This window comes from Nycticebus coucang, chromosome 20 (genome assembly GCF_027406575.1).
Source record: "Nycticebus coucang isolate mNycCou1 chromosome 20, mNycCou1.pri, whole genome shotgun sequence".
Taxonomy (NCBI): Eukaryota; Metazoa; Chordata; class Mammalia; order Primates; family Lorisidae; genus Nycticebus; species Nycticebus coucang.
Genome location: NC_069799.1, coordinates 46,638,487 through 46,658,315, shown reverse-complemented (window position 1 = coordinate 46,658,315; position 19,829 = coordinate 46,638,487). Strand labels below are relative to the sequence as shown.

Sequence of the window (19,829 nt, the reverse complement as noted above, 5' to 3'; positions counted from 1 at the left end):
ATAACGGGTAAGTTTTTGAGTATGTGGAGAAGTTAGTATCTTCCTACATTGCTGGTAGGAATATAAAATGTGCAGCTACTGTTGAATGCAGTTTGGCATTTCCTCAAAAGGTTAAATGTAGAATTATCTGTAGGATTTAGCAGATACACTCCTTTATATATATCCTCAAAGGTCCCGAAAGGGAGGAACTCAGTTATTTATGTACCAGTGTCTTAGAAGTTTACAAAGGACGAAAATGTTAGGTAGAAACAATCAAGTGTCTGTCAACAAATGAAATCACAAGATGTAATACATATACGTGCAATAAAATATTCAGCCTTCAAAAGGAATGAAATTCTATACATGCTACAACATGGATGGACCTTAAGAACTTCCACTAAGTGAAATAAGCCAGATACTGAAGGACAGATACTGTATGATTGCACATGTATGAGATACTTAGAATAGGCAAATCCACAGAAATAGAAAGTAGAATAAGGGTTACCAGGAGCTGTTGAGTGAGAGGGAGGTAGATGGGGAGTTACTATTTAATGGGTACGCAGTGTCTGTTTGGTAAGTCGAAAAAGTTCTGGAGATGGATGGATGGTGGTGATAGTTACACAAAAATTTATATATTATTATTATTTTAGACATAGTGTCTACTAACAGCACAAGTGAATCCAGGCTACCTACATTTCAAGTGCTCACTAGCCATATTTGGGTAGTGGCTATCTTCGTTTTTTGTTTTTGTTTTGAGACAGTCTTAAGCTATGGCCCTCAGTAGAATGCCATTGTGTCACAACTCACAGCAACCTACAACTCTTGGGCTTACGCTATTCTCTTGCCTCAGCCTCCCAAGTAGCTGGGACTACAGGTACTGGCCACAAGGCCCGGGTATTTTTTGGTTGCAGTTGTCATTGTTGTTTAGCTGGCCCAGGCTGGGATCGAACCTACCAGCCTTGGTGTATGTGGTTGGTGCTGTAACCAATGTGCTACCGGGCAAGCCAAACGTGAATGTATTTAATAACATTGCATTATGCACTAAAATGATAACTGTTATGTTATCTATATTTTTTCAGGATAAAAACCATGCAAGGGAAAGATTGCCAAGTACATACTGAAAGTTAAGATTAAAATGAGACCAATTTTCACTCTTGATTAGTGACAACAATGTGGTAGTGTGTAAGTTGATGCTACTATGGAGGTCAATTTTGCAAAATCTGTTATCTTTTTGTATGTATTAGCATGACAAGTTGCAAAAAATATGTTGTCTTTTTTATGAAACATCAGCATATTTACGTTCCTGAGTACATAGAAGTTGTTCTAGAATATATGGTTAAAAGTAGTCATAATTCTAAAATGAAAGTCACAGTAATGTTATAATAGATACTGTCACCTAGCTACCTTAAATTTTTTTCTATTACTCTAGCATACTTTCTCTCTGTGACCTCTCTGTCTCCCATTTAACACCAGTACTACAGAATAGAAAGAGCAGGCCGCCTTTGATGTGGCCATAGTGTGAGTTTCACATGTTCCTATGTCCTGTTCATTATAACAGCAGCTGCAAAAACACCCTAAGAAATTTATGATTAGAATTGCAGTTATTACCAGTGTCTTACTAGATTACTATATAGTGAGACATACCATAAAAATGTAGGTCAGAAATTTTGACTTTGGTTTATGCTCTCTAGAGTAGTGTGAAAGGGTATCTATAATTAGAAAAGTTGAGTGAAAATAATTTAAACCTTTAAAAGATAGGTTATAGAAAAAAAAGAAGATAGGTTATAGTAACAGATTTCTTAAGTCTAGTCTTTGGTAGATTACTCCCCCTTCTGCCAAAAATGGGTAATACAAGTGAATTATAATAAAGCATAAGAATTATAAAACATAAGGGGGGAAAGAAAGGTTTTATTTATCTCTTAAATATACACATTTTAAAATCAAAGGATGGCATGCTTATGGAGCATGTCAAAGAATTAGAGATGCACGTATCATAGGAAATGTGCAGTGGGAGAGTGAGGTAGAGTTTGAAATAGCTTAGGAGGAGATCAGTAAATATTTTAAAAAGATCATAGGCATACATACAAAGTGAAAAATCTGGAACTTAATACTGGATACCATTCCATTACCAACGACTCATTATGAAAGAACGTTAGAGGTAACCTAGATTTCTCGAATGTTTTGAGAAAGTTTGCATTGAAGGAATGAGAGTAGGGCTAAATACTCTTTTAAGAACAGAAGAACCAATTGAAATGACTCCATAATATAAACCACTGCCTTCTTTCTCTTATGTAAATTCATTCTTTGTCTTAAACTATGTGCAAAGGTCCAGATTTTTTATTTATGTTCAGTTTGATAAAAATCCATTAGCCTCACATTCTGATAAATCAGATTCCAGCTTAAAAGATTTCAGACAAATTAAGTATAAATTAAAATGTGCTATTGATTGGTATATACAAAGTACAAGATTATTTACTTCTTCCAAATAGTAGTTTTGTTGCCTTTATGGGTGTAAAAAGTGGTTGAGTATTTTTAAAAGATGTGATTTAAAATCAGGCCAAGTTAAGTTTGTCTCTGAAGTATATAGTACTACTTCACTTTATGAGTATAGCATAAAATGAGAGCTATTTGTTGTGGTCTTTGACAGTTACATTGATAGAGATCTGAAGCTATCTCCCTAGTGTCATCAGTTTTGAGGCCAGTCAGAGAGATTGGCCTAGAAGTAGAGAGTGTCCATACACATGCACTTTAGCATTGTGGAATCCAGTCATCTGTTGGCATCCAGTTAACAAATGTATGTTGGTGCCAAGTCCTGTTTTGCATCAGGCTGCAAAGATAAATACAACAAAATTCCTCTCCTGAAGGAGAAGGTAATAAATATTATTATGTAATAGAAGATGCTGGATAATCTGATAAATCTGTGAACAAAGAGGACTAGCACTCAGCCAACACCTCAAATGTAAAACTATTACCTTTTCTGTTATCTTAAGGATAAAACTAAAAAGCTACATCTTATTTACATTGTATGTTTGTATAATTATTAAGCTGAGTCAGTTATTAGTTTCCAATTATATGTAGATTTAAGCACACAATATAAGAAACACTTAAATCTGTAATATACTCTAGAAGGGCATTCATCTGAATGCTTCTGGAAGGGTAGGTGGAGCTGGTAAGAAAAATAGTGTAATTATAGTATGCTGAAGATACACCCAAAAGATTCAGCTTTCCTGTCATTGATCTGTCATTACTCCACTTAATTCTCCGTGTTGTGCCATATTTTTAAATTTTGTCTTGCTCATCTTTTTCAAAGTTTTTAAAGTTAAAAGGAACTTTGGATATTCTCTAGTCTTTATTTTTTTTCATAACCAGCAAGATGCCAGAATTACATAAAGAGCTTTTGACTTTCACAACTTCATTAGCTCTGGAATGGAGCGCAATATATCTATCTATCTATATATCTATATCTATCTATCTATATCTATATATATATAGAGAGAGATTTTTTTTTTTTTAAACTTTAAAGGTGATCCTGATAGGCAGACTTCCTTTTAATAGAGAAATTCTGGCCTGGGAGATGTCACTTGCCTAACAGTTTCATAAGTAGGATCAACCGAGTTCCACACTAATCTATTCTCTGTCACGAAACTGTAAAAAAAAAAGTAGAAATTAAGGATGTTTAGTTATTTTTTTTCTTTATGGCGGCATTGTGTATTGGTTTCCTATTTTGGGGTGTTTCCTTTGCTTGGCTTGAAGGGTGCCACTGGAGGATTTTTAAGCCCATCTGTCAATTTTTTCAATACTATGAATAGATTTTGGCAGCAGCAAAATATAATTGAAAACATCCTTGTACCTCTTTTGCCAATTCAGTACTTCTGCTTGTTACTAAAGGCAGGAGAAACCCCCCAGAAATTACAGAATAGGAAGATAATTTTAGAGAGGTATAAATACCAATTTAATTGTATGTGCACTAAGTAAAAATGTAGAACATTACTTAAGATGCCCTGAAGTTATGTGACAGTACCTTTAAAAGTGATATACTAGACCTCCATCTCTACAAAAAAAAAAAAAAATTAAAAAGTAGCCTGGCATGGTAGCATGCAGCCATTGTCCCAACTGTTGGAGAGCCTGAAGCAGGAGGATGGCTTTGGGCCCAGGAGTTCAAGGCTTCAGTGAGCTGTAATTGTGACACTGACTCCTCCAGCCTAGGTAACAGTGAGACTTTGTCTCATATTTTTATTTCATTTATTTATTTATTTTTTGAGACAGAGTCTCACTGTGTCGCCCCTGGTAGAGTGCAGTGGCATCATAGCTCACAGCAACCTCAAACTCTTGGGCTTAAGTGATTCTCTTGCCTCAGCCTCCCAAGTAGCTGGGACTACAGGCACCCGCCACAACACCCAGGTTATTGTTGTTTGGCAAGCTCGGACCGGGTCAAACCCACCGGCTGGCCGGCGCCCTAGCTGCTGAGCTATAGGCACTGAGCCTGTCTCATATTTTTAAAAGGGAAGAGGAATGTGATTTGGTGAAAACTGCTAATGAAGTCTGTAATTGATTGCCCCACAACATGTAATAATTAACAGGAGAATTTTCACAAGGAAAGAATTTGTTTTACTCAGGTTTCTTTATACTTGTTAATGAATCCAGAATAATAGGCTGAAAATAACGGGCAGTCAGTATCCCAGACTCAAGGAGCCCTCCTTAAAAGTAATCTTAAGCCTTCTGAGCTGCTCACGGTTAATCAGCACACCCTTTTACTCAGAACAGGGACAAGAACCACACTTGCTAGTGTTTTGACCATATAAGTGGTGGTGTGACAAGACTGCGAAAGAAGTAAGCTTGCCAGTAATGTATATACAGTGTTGAAAATCTTAAGGAAATGGTTATGGATGAGAAATTAAAGCTTCTTTAGAAAGAGGTTCATATTTAATCTTTGGACCAATATTATACAAAAACATACATGAACATCTTGAGTAGTCTAGTCAGAATGTTGTTACCAAAAGGTCTTTTTCTAATATTTTTTTCTTCCGTTAAAGTCACATATTAATAAAATTCCATGGAATGAAACATGAGTTTGTGCTTACTTTATTGTTGGTGGTCATTTAGATTATTTCCAGTTTCGTGCTAGAATAAAGCAAGCACAGTGCTCCTATGATAATTGTTGAATGTTTCTTCTCATGTACATATTACCAGTTTCTCTAAGGGTATGTACGTCAAGGGAGTAGTACTGCCTCATGAAGTGTTTGTGTCTTCACTTTCTTCGTAATGCTAAATTACTTTCCATGTGGTTGTATTGATTTATTCTGCACTAAAAATGTAGGGCAGTGTTCAGATTATTATTACTTGCCAACATTTGGTATTGTCAGACTTAAATATTTTTGCCAATGTGAGTGTAAAATGCATCTTAATCCATCTTGCTTTATATTACGTTTTCCTGATTATGAATGAAAGGTTGAGATCTTTTCTTGCATTCCTTAGCCATTCAGGTTTCTTCTGTGAAATCTCTTACGTCTTCTGTGCATTTTTCTATTGGATAGCTTGTATTTTATTTATAGAAGTTCTTTAAAATATTCTTGTTACTGATACTTTGGATATAGTTCTGCTTTTTGTAACATTAGAAATCTTCTTGACATCAAAGATGCCTTCCTATGTTTTCTTCTAACAGTTATAAAGATTTAAATATATACAAAAATTCAATCTAAATTGGTTTTGTTTTAAATGTAAGTGATTATATATCTGGCAGGGAAGGTCCTGCTAGCTTTGTTTTTCTTCAGGACTTATATTAGTTTATCAGGGCCAAGTACCGTGACAGTTAATAATCCTAGCCCTTTGGGAGGCCAGGAGTTTGAGACTAGCCCAGACAAGAAAAGAAGTCCCCCTTCTCTACGTTAAAATGAACAAAGTAACATTTTAAAAAATGTTATTAGTACTTTGATTACAATTACATCGGATCTATATAAATTTGAAACAGCCACTTTAAAATAAATTCCATGCATATTTTATACATTTTCTATTTCTAAATTCTATGAGGTGGGATGGTGGGTTTTTTTTTTTTTAACTATTTAAAGGGTCCTTTTAGTGCAGATCTTTAAATGAAATATAGATAGCTCATTGCTGTATTTATTTACAAAAGGAAAGTAGTCCTAAAACTCAGTATTAAATATAAATTCAGAATAAGAGTCTCTTATTATTCATTCATCACATCCTCAACTTGTTTGGGGGGCGGAGGGGGGGCGCCTTTGTGCCTATCCTGATTTGTATTAAGGCTGTTGTATTTAGGTTGGTTTTTACTGCACTTACAATGTTCTTCACCTTTTTGAGACAGAAAGTCCTGTAGAATTGCATTGTCCCCTTATCCTAATGGGAACTTATTTGAATGTTTGGTTAAAATAATAGAGTTCCAGACAGCATAACTAATAGGTATCACATCAAACACGTGTATGGTTTATTATGTTTTATGACTGTAAGGAAGTTATGCAATCTTCCAGTTTTGTTGCCTGTGAAATAGGGGTATAAAAATGCCTGCTTCCTTATTCTAGTCAGTCAAAAACTTAGCACTTTCTGTGTGATCCCTTGTAAGAGTTAATGAGATTAAATGTTCTGTACCTGACACATATAAGATAACTTCTTTGACGTTTTGTTCCGGTTCCTCTGTTCAAGTAATTTTTTCAGCCTTATTATCTTCTTTTTATTTAGAATCTACATCAGGAGACAAATCTGTATCGCATTCTTGCACAACTCCTTCTACATCTTCTGCCTCTGGACTGAATCCCACATCTGCACCACCCACATCTGCTTCAGCAGTCCCTGTTTCTCCTGTTCCACAATCACCAATACCTCCATTACTTCAGGACCCAAATCTTCTTAGACAATTGCTTCCTGCTTTGCAAGCCACGCTACAGCTTAATAATTCTAATGTGGACATATCTAAAATAAATGAAGGTAAATTTTCATAGTAACAATTGTTCAGAATGCATTTGCATTGTACATAATTATATAATTAAAATACTCAGCTTATGAATAGTCTTTGTTTGCTTTTGAAATTTGGGGTTTATATTCCTCAGGGCTTAAGATCATTAGTAGTATAATAAGTTATTTCTGTTTGTTTTTCAGGACTTGCTATGTATTTGGTAGTTACTTGAAGGAAGCCATTGTGTGTGCTTAATGTGTATGGTGAAAGCTATTTCCAGATATTTGTATGGGCATAAACAAGTATTTAAAATATTAAAAATACACTAATTCCTAGAAGAGTAGGAATTTAGTTACTTAGAATACTTGAAAAAAATTTGAGAGAGTAGGTAGGTACTGAATAAAGTTTTGCAGTTTTTCTGATTAATTGCATCCTTGAATTTCAGCCTTTCGGATTTTATACTAAAGTGTTTAGGCAGTTACCTTGAAGAAGTCTGAATAAAAGTGGATATGGTTTTAATTTGAAAGCTGTTAAGGTGTTAAAAAAGTTCATTTTTCTCTGGCTCAGATCTTTTTTAATCTTTAGATTCCTTGTATTACTTCTGTCTTCTGGGTTCTTAAGGCTAGTTAGAAACATGTCAGTTTTTCTGGGGTCTCTTTGGTACTAATGCCACATATGCGTCTGTTTTTATTTAAATTTAGGAAATAATATGTTTTTAGTTCTTACAGCCGCTGTGACACAAGCCTCACTGCAGTCTATAATTCATAAGTTTCTTACCGCTGGACCATCTGCGTTCAACATAACATCTCTGATTTCTCAGACTGCTCAGCTCTCTACACAAGGTATTCATACTCTTTGATATCTCTAGAATAATAGCTTAATGTTGGAAAAAATCAGTGGTGGTTTTTTTTAGTTTCTTTTTTGTTTGGGGTTTTTTTTGCAGTTTTTGGCTGGGGCTAGGTTTGAACCCACCACCTCCTGTGTATGGGGCCCGCGTCCTACTCCTTTGAGCCACAGGTGCCGCCCGTTCTTTTCTTTAAGAGTTTGGCTATACTAATTTTTATGTTTGGTTTTGCAATACTAGTGTATACTTGCTGTATTTTTATTTCCTTATTAGATGAAGCAAGTTTTGATGTTTATTTTAATGTATTGCTTTCAAATCTATAATAACGTATATAATTAGTGTTTAAGTTGTTTATAAGGTATTTTAGTCCAAAGCTGAAAGTAAACTATGATATACCTTCTGTCTTTGTGAAATGTTGCATGTATTGGAAGAGTTGAAGTTTAGATCAGGTTGATGTTAGATAGTTTTTGACTAGAAAATGTAGAAGTGCTCAGTTACTACTTTGAATTAGATATTCCTCTTCGTGAAGTATCCAAATGGGGGAGAAATATACTTAGGAGCACATGGGAAGTGAACTTTTTCGGAAAGGTGAAAATCTTAACAGGAATGCCTTGTCTGGAATGGAAGTATAATGATACAAAGTCTTGTATAATTCTCTGGTTAGCCTCACAAGCAGGAGACTTCAGGGGTACCTCTGCTTATATGTAGAATAAGAAGAAATAAGGATATTGAGGAGGTCTTCATGGAATAGGTTCAAGGCGTAGAGTTTCCTTTTCCAGTCTGAAAAAGAGTGTGCTTAACCGCCTAACACATAGCTGAGTCATCAAGGGGGTCTTATTCTGACTTACTTGGGTACGTGTTCTCTGAGGGTGTAAGGGCATGTAGACTAATGCAGAAATCTTCACTACATATATTATGAAGGTTTATAGAATTTTTGCTTTTGAAAGTAATTGTTTTGTTCTTTACAGCCCAGCCATCTAATCAGTCTCCAATGTCTTTAACATCTGATGCATCATCCCCAAGATCCTATGTGTCTCCAAGAATAAGCACACCTCAAACTAACACAGTCCCTATCAAGCCTTTGATTAGTACTCCTCCTGTTTCATCACAGCCAAAGGTATGTCTCCTTTGAGGGAAATTTGGAAGCTGAACTACTTTTGGGAAGTTAATGTTTTAGAATCTGTGTTGTAGAAAAAGTCCTCTAGAATGCAGGAATTATGAAGTGAATGACAGTTGAGTGGTAGTTGATGTAGGTTAGAATTTCTCAGTTCACTGAATTACAGGTAAAGAGGGGACTTAAATCTGGGCAACTTCTATACACCATTCAGGCCCATTCCCTATTGGCTTTGGGATTTGTGATACAAAGTGCGAGATAAAAGATACATACTGAGTTAGTCTTAATATTTATGAAATTTTCAGACTCTAAAAGACATGAGAGAATGTCTTCCAACAATTTTTTTATACTTTTATTTAAAATGAGTCAGTTTCTAAGCGCAGAGCTGTCTGGGTATTATATTTGACTTGCACACGAGAGTCATTTCATTTACCTCATTTAATAGTAAGGGAATTAAACTTTCATTTAAATCTGTTCTTGTAGAGTAGAACCAGAATTTGGAATCTAGGTGTTAGTGAGTATAGAACTCATTTTACCAAGCTGTACTGCATGTTTCTTCAAGCAAAATCTTACATTGGTGGCTCCTTAGAACACAGAAAATGGCTGGTCTGTTCTTACTCACTCATGAACAGGACCTTAGAATGCTATAGTGAAAAGTTGTATCACGTCATTTTGAGTCTTGGCCAGAATTCACGAGTAAATGCCAATTGTATTCATACTTCACTTTTGTACATACCACTAGGAAAATGTTGAAAGGTTTAGAATGTTTTAAGTCGTGACTTTTTTTTTTTTTTTTAATTCTTAATGATGTTAGGGATAAATTCTTTTTAGTGGTTGGGAAACAATAGCTGTTTCAAACATTTTGATGCTAACGAGTTCTTTATTCAAACAGTATCTTAACCAGAAGCCAAAAAATAAAAATGCATTAAGACATACAGCTTGAAGGTAGTACTAATTAACTTCAGGTGTTCTTGTTCATCCCTTACGTACCGTGGCCATTGATCTGTGAGAGTTTTAGGATCAGTCTAGATTTATATTTATTTTTAATTTCGAGTTATTTTACTTTATTATCGTTTGCCTGTACTTTGGAGGAAGAATTAAAACATGAATTTCAGCACCAAAAGAGACCTTATTTTGAGAGCTCAGAACTTATCTTCAGGGTGGTATTTTTAAGTTTACTATAGATAGTGGCTAAAAGTGAAATAAGTGGTAGTATAGTAATTTTACAGTAAAAAGCCTTTGTCTCATTTTAAAAATTAATTGGACATGAGCTTATGTAGAACTTACTAAAGTTCTTTTAAAAAGACTTTGGACTAGAATTGAGAGGTAATACTGAAGTAGAAAGACTTTCCAGCTATGTTTGGGGGAATCAGTAGTCATCTAAAACAAACCAAAAAAATCTAGCAGCTAGAGGATGTGACTTGATCACAAAAGGCTTTTATTTCTCTTTGTGGCTTAAGTTGGAGCTTACATTTAAACTTAGGTTTGTCTTCTCTGTGGCACCTGGATATAAATAGTGTATGTATCCCTCTTGGTCTTACCTCTGTATGAAAGCATCTTTGGAAAAAGTCTCAAGTTGAATTTGTGTAGTTCATAGCTCATTCTCTGTGAGACCAATGTATATATTTTCTCCCTATGTGGTTGAAGTCTGAGCATCAGTATGATATGGTAACAGATATTTACTTTTACTGGTAGAAAATTAACAAATCGGAAGGGAGAATTTCTTTCTTTCTGTTTTTTTTTTTTTTTTTTTTTTTTTTTTTGGCCGGGGCTGGGTTTGAACCCACCACCTCCGGCATATGGGACTGGCGCCCTACTCCTTGAGCCACAGGCGCCGCCCGAGAATTTATTTCTTACGCTGTGCTAGGAATGTAATTTTATAGCGTTGGGTTATTTAACAAAGAAATTAGATTTAAAATTTCAAAATGTAACTGTCTTCTAGACTTTGGGAAGTCCTTTGATCTCACTTTTTAAAAACTAGATTTTACATCATTTAAAATTATTGACTGGATCTTACAGGGAAAGGTGTGTATAGGATTTGAGGGCCTAGACAATAATTTACCCAATTAAATATGTTTGTGTCACAAGTACTATTAATCTGTCTCCAAAAAAAAAAAAAAAAGTCTCACTTTGTTACCCTTGGTAGAGTGCCATGGTGTTACATCTCACAGCAACCTCAGACTCCTGGGCTCAAGCGATCCTCTCGCCTCAGCCTTCTGAGTAGCTGGGACTATAGGCGCTTGCCACAATGGCTGGCTATTTTTCAGAGATAGGGTCTTACTCTTTCATCAGTCTGGTCTTGAACTCTTCAGCTCAAGCAATCCACCCACCTTGGCCTCCGAGAGTGCTAGAATTATAGGTGGGAGCCACCTTGCCTGGCCTGTGTAATCTTACAAAACAGGACAGCCCTGTTAATCACTGGAGAGTAAAAATAATAGGAAAGTTTCACTGATACCAGGACTTTGGCTTTTCTCTAGTTTCCGTGCTATTTATCTATGTAATAGAAGCCCATCTCATCAGATTTTGACATTTCAGGTTACTACTCCAGTAGTTAAGCAAGGACCAGTGTCACAGTCGGCCTCGCAGCAGCCTGTAACTGCTGACAAGCAGCAAGGTCATGAGCCTCTCTCTCCTCGAAGTCTTCAGCGCTCAAGGTAAATTGAGATCATGTATTGAGATAAACGTTATTTTCTTTACTGTGGCATACTGTGTTGGTTGAATATTATATGTTTGATAGGACTTAATTTTGGAATCCATGTATAGCCTAACATAGTCCATGTGTTATATGAAGATTTTATATACAAGTATATAATGGTCTCTAGTAGTGAAGCCTGGTTTATTTTTTGAAGAAAGTGATTCTTTTCCTCAATTTTACTTAGGTGGAATAAGTTGGGAATAAATATACTTGTACAAAAGGGGTGCACATGGTTTTACAATACTTTGTTAGAATTACATCACTTTTTAACCTCCTCATATCAGTTTTGATTTGAGTATATTGATGAAGCCAAAAACCTCACATTGAAAACTTGGGCCTATGTTTCCCAACTGGTATATGTCAAGCTCTCCCAATAGCTTCAACTCTGACCATAAATGGATTACTACTTAGATGGTTAAATAGTGCTGTATTATGTTATCACTTTTCTTTATTTTAACAATACAACTTTAAATGAAATTTGTTGAATGAATGGTTTTCATTTGATTTATTTTCCTATTTTTATTTCATACTGTGAGGTGGCAAAATAATTCAACTGTTGTTTTTATTGTTGTTTTCTAAACAAGCATTTCAGAACTTATACATCCAAATGAGAGTTGTTCCCTTCAAAATAATCACCTTGGGAAGCTGTCTACTTACTCCAGCAATGTTGCCATTGCTCAGAACATTTTTGGGAAATTCTTCTTTTAAATTGTCTTTAGAGGCTGCAGTATTATTTTAAATATCCTCAGTGATGAAAACTCTTCATCCTTTGGGAGATTTAGTTTTTGGAAATAACTGAAATTCATTCAAAGCCAAGTCTGGTGAAGCAGGTAGGAAATCAACTTGGGTGATTAAATTTTTTGGTTCTCACCATCATATCCCCAAACCCTCGCCCAAACCATTCAGTTTTAAAGCAGGTAAACAATCTCAGAGTGTTAACTTTTTTGGTCTTGTTTTGCCACTGTGCCCATTGAGTGCTGTCCAATAAAGTGCCTGTGCTTTACTTCACAGTGTTTTACCCTCTGATTCAGCAGAACACTTTGTTCTGATGTTGAATAGTCAAAGATAATGTCCGTCCCCCCCCCCCCCGCCTTATCTAGATGTCTATGAAGATACAGTCTTCAAATGTATCTACAACTGTTAAAATGTGACCACTTCTTATTTATATTCTTATTGGTGTTTGTGGTGTACAAAGTCAACAGAACAGGTTCTGCTGTCAAATTTGTAGAGTGTGGTTGTTTTACATTGACCCTGACAGTAGTGTTAAGGGTTCTTCCCCTCCCCCTCCATATGTATTGAGAAATACATGATATAAATATGCTTTGGATCCTTAATTCTAGTTGGTGTTAAAATAACATTTTTCTTAAAATTAGACTCTGTCTCAAAACAATTTTTGGATATCTTTTAAATTAAAGCAGGTATTAACAGGCAATTTCTAGGATACCCAGAAACTACTTTTAAACATTACTACACATTCAGTTCTGTTTTCTCTTCTAGTAGCCAGAGAAGTCCATCACCTGGTCCAAATCATACTTCTAGTAGTAATGCATCAAATGCAACCGTTGTACCACAGAATTCATCTGCCCGACCTGCGTGTTCGTTAACCCCTACGCTAGCAGCACACTTCAATGAAAATCTCATAAAACATGTTCAAGGATGGCCTGCAGATCATGCAGAGAAGCAGGTATGTTACTTGATTCACAACCCCTGCTTCACATTTGGGTGACAGGCAAAAGAGGACTTCGTTCAAGTTTTAGAAAAGCTAGTCTGGACCACTTTAAATTCAAACTGTATTTTAAAATAACTAGTTTCTAATTTGATTATCTGTAGTCATTTTATAAAATATTTGATATGTACTTATAAAGTAGTTTTTAACTTTCTGTGGTTTCGCAAAGTATTCCTTTTTAGTAGAGGTAGGGTCTCATGTAAGTCAGGTTGGCCCCGAACTTCTGGCCTCAAGTGATTCTTGTCAGCTTCCCAAAGTGCTGGGGAAAACATTTTAATGTTACCATAGCTACTATTACCAAGTACTCAACATTTAGCTCTGTGCTAAGTGTCTTATATTTATTTTTTCTGCTACTTAAAAAAATTGCCAAGCAGTGCAGATAATGGATTTTCCTCATTTTACCAAGGGGGCTTTTGCCACTCAACCATTCTGATAGTTTCAGAATCTATTAGAACTATTAACCTAATACGACTCTCCCTCTAGACCAGCAGCTAGAAGTTAGGTGACTTTTTTTTCTTAGGGATGCTCCCATCCCTGAGATCTTAGGACATGCCATTTGTCTCTCCCTTCTGTCAGGTAATCACCTGGGCTATTGTGGAAGTATCCGGAGAATGTGTTTTATATATATATATATCATCACACAGGAGTATATAGTAAGGCTCTTCTATCAATATTGTCCCTCAATTGCAAGAATAACAATCTCTTTGGCTGACCTCCAATCTTAGCAGTCCTTTCCTGGTGCTATTCTCTGGAGATTGGAAATGCTCTTTTTTAAGGAAACCAAATGGGGAGATCTTAAAATACATACTTTACACCATCAGAGACATTTTCTTAAAATCATTTTTCTCCTGAGATTCACTAGCATTTTGTGTCTTTAAAGGAAAGGAATTATCTAATCTTGCTATAAAGTTCTACTTAGAAAATTAATGCTTTAGTTTGTGTATGTTAATATTATTTCTAATATATTTTGTATGATCATTTTCTTTTTAATTATAGGCATCAAGATTACGTGAAGAAGCCCATAACATGGGAAGTGTTCACATGTCAGAAATTTGTACCGAATTAAAAAATTTAAGATCTTTAGTCCGAGTATGTGAAATTCAAGCAACTTTGCGAGAGCAAAGGTAAGTTTTTCACTGAAATAAATACTTCTTAGAATTATGTATCTTAACTCAAAGAACACAAAATTGTTTATGAAATTTAAAGTTCTCGGATATATATATTGTTCTGTAATTGTATTTTCATTCTGTAGTATTTCTGATGAGTGAAAAGTCATATAGATTTTATTTTAATGTATGGTAAATGTTTCATTAAGCTTCTTCCCTTACAACTTCCATAACTTCCCTTATACCTCCATAAGTTCCAAAAATACATTTTTTAAAAAGTGAAATATTGACAGCAAGTGATCATAAATGTTCCTGTCGAATGGAGGTCAGCATTTTTTTACTTGAAATTTCAAATTACTGTTTATAATGTCCTTGTATCACCAATTGATTCCTTAGAAATTACAAAAAGAATTTATATATAGCAAGTTTAGTGATACATATTACACCTGTTACCTTGATTTTTTTTTTTTTTTACCTAGATTCTTGTCTCATATTTCTTAATATTTCATTCAAGTAGAATATCAAAGTCACAAAATAGCATAAGGTTTTTTAATGCATAATTAAGAGTGAGGACAAACTTTCTTCTTTTTTTTTTTTTTTTGTTGCAGTTTGGCCGGGGCTGGGTTTGAACCCGCCACCCTCGGCATATGGGGCCGGCGCCCTAGTCACTGAGCCACAGGCGCCGCCCGAGGACAAACTTTCAATAGCTTCATGTCCTGTCTATAAGTTACTGGGTTAAAGGTTGAATTATTCTTGTCGTGAAATCATAAATATTTGATAAATACCAAATGGGAATTCATAGTAAACTATGGAAAAGTGAATTTTTGTTTTTGTTTTTGTTTTTTTTCAAGTACTGTAGTCTCCGAAAGTCTTATTGAATATCAACTGTAATTCTTTTATTACAGGATTTCTCTGAAACTTGTTCTAATGTATATAAAACTTCACTTTGGATTAATAGATCATTGACTTTTAGGGAATGACACTATTCATTATTGTATCTTAGGAAAACAGTATATATATAGTCAAATATCAAGCCAGTACGTGATGTTGAAATCACAAATATAGGCAGTAAATATCAGTGGTTCACAGAAAAGAGGGGTCAAAAAGGAAGCATTCTGTGAAGTTAATGGGAATCTAGTTACCTGTAGAATTTGTGTGTGTGTGTGTGTGTTTTGTTTTTTTTTTTTTCAATATATGGTATATCATTTGAACTTTTATTTGGTTCCATTTTTATGTTCCTTCATCTTCATTGACAATTGCTCTTCTAAATGATTATCACCCTACACTAGTCACAAACTTACTGGATTAGTGAGCCAGAAAACATGCAGTATAGGTTTATCTCGTGGTTAAATCAATCATTATGTTCAAAGTAATTATTGAGAAATTGTAACCATTTTTGATTAGTCTTAATTAGTTAATTACTCATTAAGATACTTCTTTAATTAAAGGCTTGGTTTTTCTGTTAACATTTATATGTACACACAGATTCTAATGTCAGCTTTTATTTTTCAGGATACTATTTTTGAGACAACAAATTAAGGAACTCGAAAAGCTAAAAAATCAGAATTCCTTCATGGTGTGAAGATGTGAATAATTGCACATGGTTTTGAGTACAGGAACTGTAAATCTATTGCCCAATCTTAACATTTTTTGAGCTGCATTTAAGTAGACTTTGGACCGTTAAGCTGGGCAAAGAAAATGACAAGGGGACGGGGGTCTGTGAGAGTCAATTCAGGGGAAAGATACAAGATTGATTTGTAAAACCCTTGAAATGTAGATTTCTTGTAGATGTATTCTTCACGTTGTAAATATGTTTTGTAGAGTGAAGCCATGGGAAGCCATGTGTAACAGAGCTTAGACATCCAAAACTAATCAATGCTGAGGTGGCTAAATACCTAGCCTTTTACATGTAAACCTGTCTGCAAAATTAGCTTTTTTAAAAAAATTTTTGGGGGGTTAATTTATCATTCAGAAATCTTGCATTTTCAAAAATTCAGTGCAAGCGCCAGGCGATCTGTGTCTAAGGATACAATTTTGAACCATATGGGCAGTGTATAAAATATCATGAAACAACTGTTTCCACACTTGCACCTGATCAAGAGCAGTGCTTCTCCATTTGTTTTGCAGAGAAATGTTTTTCATTTCCCGTGTGTTCCATTTCCCTCTGAAATCCTTGATCTGATTTTATCCATTTTTTAAAGCTCCTCTTTTTCTCCTTTCTTACGGCACTGTTGCTATGGCACTTTTCTATAACCTTTTCATTCCTGTGTACAGTAGCTTAAAATTGCAGTGATTAAGCATAACCCACTTGTTTGTATAAATTATTGAAATCCATTTGCACCCTGTAAGAATGGACTTAAAAATACTGCTGGGCATGTGTGCTGAAAGTACATCGATTGCTCAAATATAAGGAAATGGCCCAATGAACATGGTTGTGGGAGGGGAAAGCGGAAACAAAGCTAGTCAGATGTGAATTGTATCTGTTGTAATAAACATGTTAAAACAAACAAAAATTGTTATTTTTCTTTTCCTTCGGTCAGTGCATATTAGAATTTGAACTACCTTGGGGATTCTTTATCAGAACTATTCTTGTTGAGTATTTATACTTAATTGAATTAATTCCTTAAGGGGAGATTTTGTTTAAAACATAATAACAGGAAATTGTGTACAAGATATTTAATGAAATATGAAATTCAACAAGAATGATTAAGTCACTTCCCAAGTGGTTGTCATTTGTTAAACCCTGGTTTACCTGTCTTGCTATTATGACATTTCATTTTGAAGGATGTTTGTGTTGTAGCTAACTGTTCAAGTCTGGTGCTGACTGCTGTTTTTAGCCATCACAAAACGCTAAATTTGTGTAATTGGAGCTTCCTGCTGTTACCTGGAAATGGTAGGAAAGCTCAGCTTTGTATATTGTTTCCTAAAGTATATTAAAATAAAAAAAGAAACTATTGCTACTATAAAAATTACTTTGACTTTTTTTTCTTTCCTAAATTATCAGTCACATGTCTGAGCTTAACACTGCCAATATCCAAACCATAAGGGATTCCATATGGAAAAAAATCCCCTCCCCTCCAAAAAGTCTTTTGACTAAAAAATTTTGACATTCATTTGTAGGGTTCCCCCCACCTTTGTTGAGGCAGATAGGTGCTTCCAATATGGGCAGCACCAAGGGCTCGATTTGATGTTAGACATCAACATCAATTTTACTACATTCTGGGACACTAAAATTTCAAAATTGCACTAGGGCTTTAAGTATCTTTAAAGTATAGAATTTAGGGCGGCACCTGTGGCTCAGCGGGTAGGGCGCCGGCCCCATATGCCGAGGGTGGCGGGTTCAAACCCAGCCCCGGCCAAACTGCAACAAAAAAAAATAGCCGGGCGTTGTGGCAGGCGCCTGTAGTCCCAGCTGCTCGGGAGGCTGAGGCAAGAGAATCACGTAAGCCCAAGGATTTGGAGGTTGCTGTGAGCTGTGTGAAGCCACGGCACTCTACCGAGGGCAATAAGGTGAGACTCTGTCTCTACAAAAAAAAAAAGTATAAAATTTAATGCTCAGACTTCCCAAATTTTAAAAGTAAACTGTAAGAAATAGTATTGTTGGTATTTTCTAAAATGCAAAAATGCTGCAGTGTAAATGAGAGTAATTAAAATCTATACTGGAAGTGATTTTTTTCTTAATGTTTTTTTATATGTAAGAAAAGATAAATGTCATGCATTATTATCACCATGAAATGTTCATTCCTATGAGATTGTTAACAATTGTTGGACTGAATTAGTGCATGTAAATGAAGCCCCAAAGAGCTGTGATAAGCCAACACCCTTAAACTGTATCTTTTCTAGAAAGAAGTGAGCTTTTTCTGATGTGTAATAGTCAAGTATTTACTGATCAAATGGCAATTTGTGATTTAGGCAGATTTAAATTTGATTTGCTAATAACTTACTGTTCTACATTGCTCTGTTCCTTTGTTTTTAAAAAAAAATGTTTCCATCGTTAAATCAGTCACAGATATTCAGAAGATGCCTAACTTGAAATTTCTTAGTGAATTTTTAAACAGAAGAAAATTAAAATTTTTGTGGAAATATTTTGTAATATTTGATCCACTTAATGATTCTATAGTAAAATAATTTCAGTATTACACTTTAATACAGACTGCTACTTAAGGTAACTAGGGAATATCTGTTAAAATAGGCATAATATCATGGCAGTCCTTACCTGGTTGGCCTATTGCCGTACATGGCATTTGAACATGTATTTTGGTTCAGATTATTTAAAGATAGAAATACCTGAATAGCCCCTAGGGAACTTTAGCGTTTTTGTGTTCTGTTTTTCTGTTTCAAAAAGATAACTCTACATTCCAACCGTAAAAACCGGTACTATAAATATGAAGGTGAATCTGTTAGAAATTACTGTTGAAGAATCAGCTTCCCCACCTTTCTTTCCTCCATTTTCTTATTAATCTAACTTAATTTTAAGACGTAGACTAAAATCCCATATTTTAAGCACACTGAAAATTCACCTCTATGTTCCAACCCCTTTTGAAAACATGCCCCCTTTTTTTTTAAGAGACAGAGTCTCACTTTGTCACCCTCGGTAGAGTGCTGTGGTGTCATAGTGCACAGCAACCTCCAGCTCTTGGGCTTAGGTGATTATTTTGCCACAGCCTCCCGAGTAGCTGGGACCACAGGCGCCAGCCACAATGCCCGGTTATTTTTTTGTTGCAGTTTGGCTGGGGCCGAGTTTGAACCTGCCACCCCTGGTATATGGGGCCAGTGCCCTGTTCACTGAGCCACAGGTGCCGCCCAACATGCTGCTTTTAATAGCCCAAGTGAGTGGTTTTATTTTTCTTAAGAATCTTGCACGTTTCACAACTGTAAAATCTTGGGGAGGAGGGACTTAAAAATTGGCAAAAAATTGTTATCCCACTTCAAAAATAGTTTTCTTGTTCTGTTGAAACGCAACCTTAGCTTTAAGAGACTGTCTCAAGGAGGGCAGGGGCAAGAAGTAATCCACCCGTCCACCGTAACTGGTCGTTCAGGACTCAGCACCACTGTATTTATATGTTGGATTTGAATACACAGATTTCTTTTCGATACCTGTCAATTAATGGCTATATTCTTGTATTTGTATGGGAGTGTACAAAGTGACACTAAAAAGTAATAAATATGTTTTGAATATAGTGTGCAATTATTTCAGAACAGCGTTTTGAAACAGTTGTAGAAGGTACAATTTGCTTTTGAGTAAGGATGTTTAAAAATCACTGCTAAAATCTTAATAGCAGTTGGTGTGTTTCAGTAGCCTGTAATTTTTTTTCATTCATTCTTTCATATTTTATTCATGAAACATATTTACTGTATACCTAGCATAGTTCAGCCACTATGTCAAACACTGGTGAGTAGCGGTGAATTAAAAAAATGTGGACTGTTCTTTTTCTAATGCAAAAAAAAGACTGAAACT

General features: G+C 35.3%; 1 protein-coding gene across 8 annotated transcripts in view; it reads left to right on the top strand.

Annotated features, from left to right (window-relative positions):
• The window catches only part of WAC (WW domain containing adaptor with coiled-coil), a 105,693-nt gene extending 88,353 nt beyond the window's left edge, over nucleotides 1–17,340 (top strand). For 6 of the 8 annotated variants that reach the window (XM_053572191.1, XM_053572193.1, XM_053572194.1 and 3 more), the window contains 7 exons: nucleotides 6,673–6,918; nucleotides 7,606–7,728; nucleotides 8,699–8,847; nucleotides 11,380–11,498; nucleotides 13,037–13,223; nucleotides 14,262–14,389; nucleotides 15,884–17,340. In XM_053572191.1, coding sequence (XP_053428166.1) covers nucleotides 6,673–6,918; nucleotides 7,606–7,728; nucleotides 8,699–8,847; nucleotides 11,380–11,498; nucleotides 13,037–13,223; nucleotides 14,262–14,389; nucleotides 15,884–15,953 — 1,022 coding nt within the window. In that variant the 3' untranslated portion in view covers nucleotides 15,954–17,340. The remainder of the gene's footprint in view (nucleotides 1–6,672; nucleotides 6,919–7,605; nucleotides 7,729–8,698; nucleotides 8,848–11,379; nucleotides 11,499–13,036; nucleotides 13,224–14,261; nucleotides 14,390–15,883) is intronic. The other 2 variants (XM_053572192.1, XM_053572195.1) reach the window with 1 other exon arrangement.
• The last annotated feature ends 2,489 nt before the right edge of the window (nucleotides 17,341–19,829 follow it).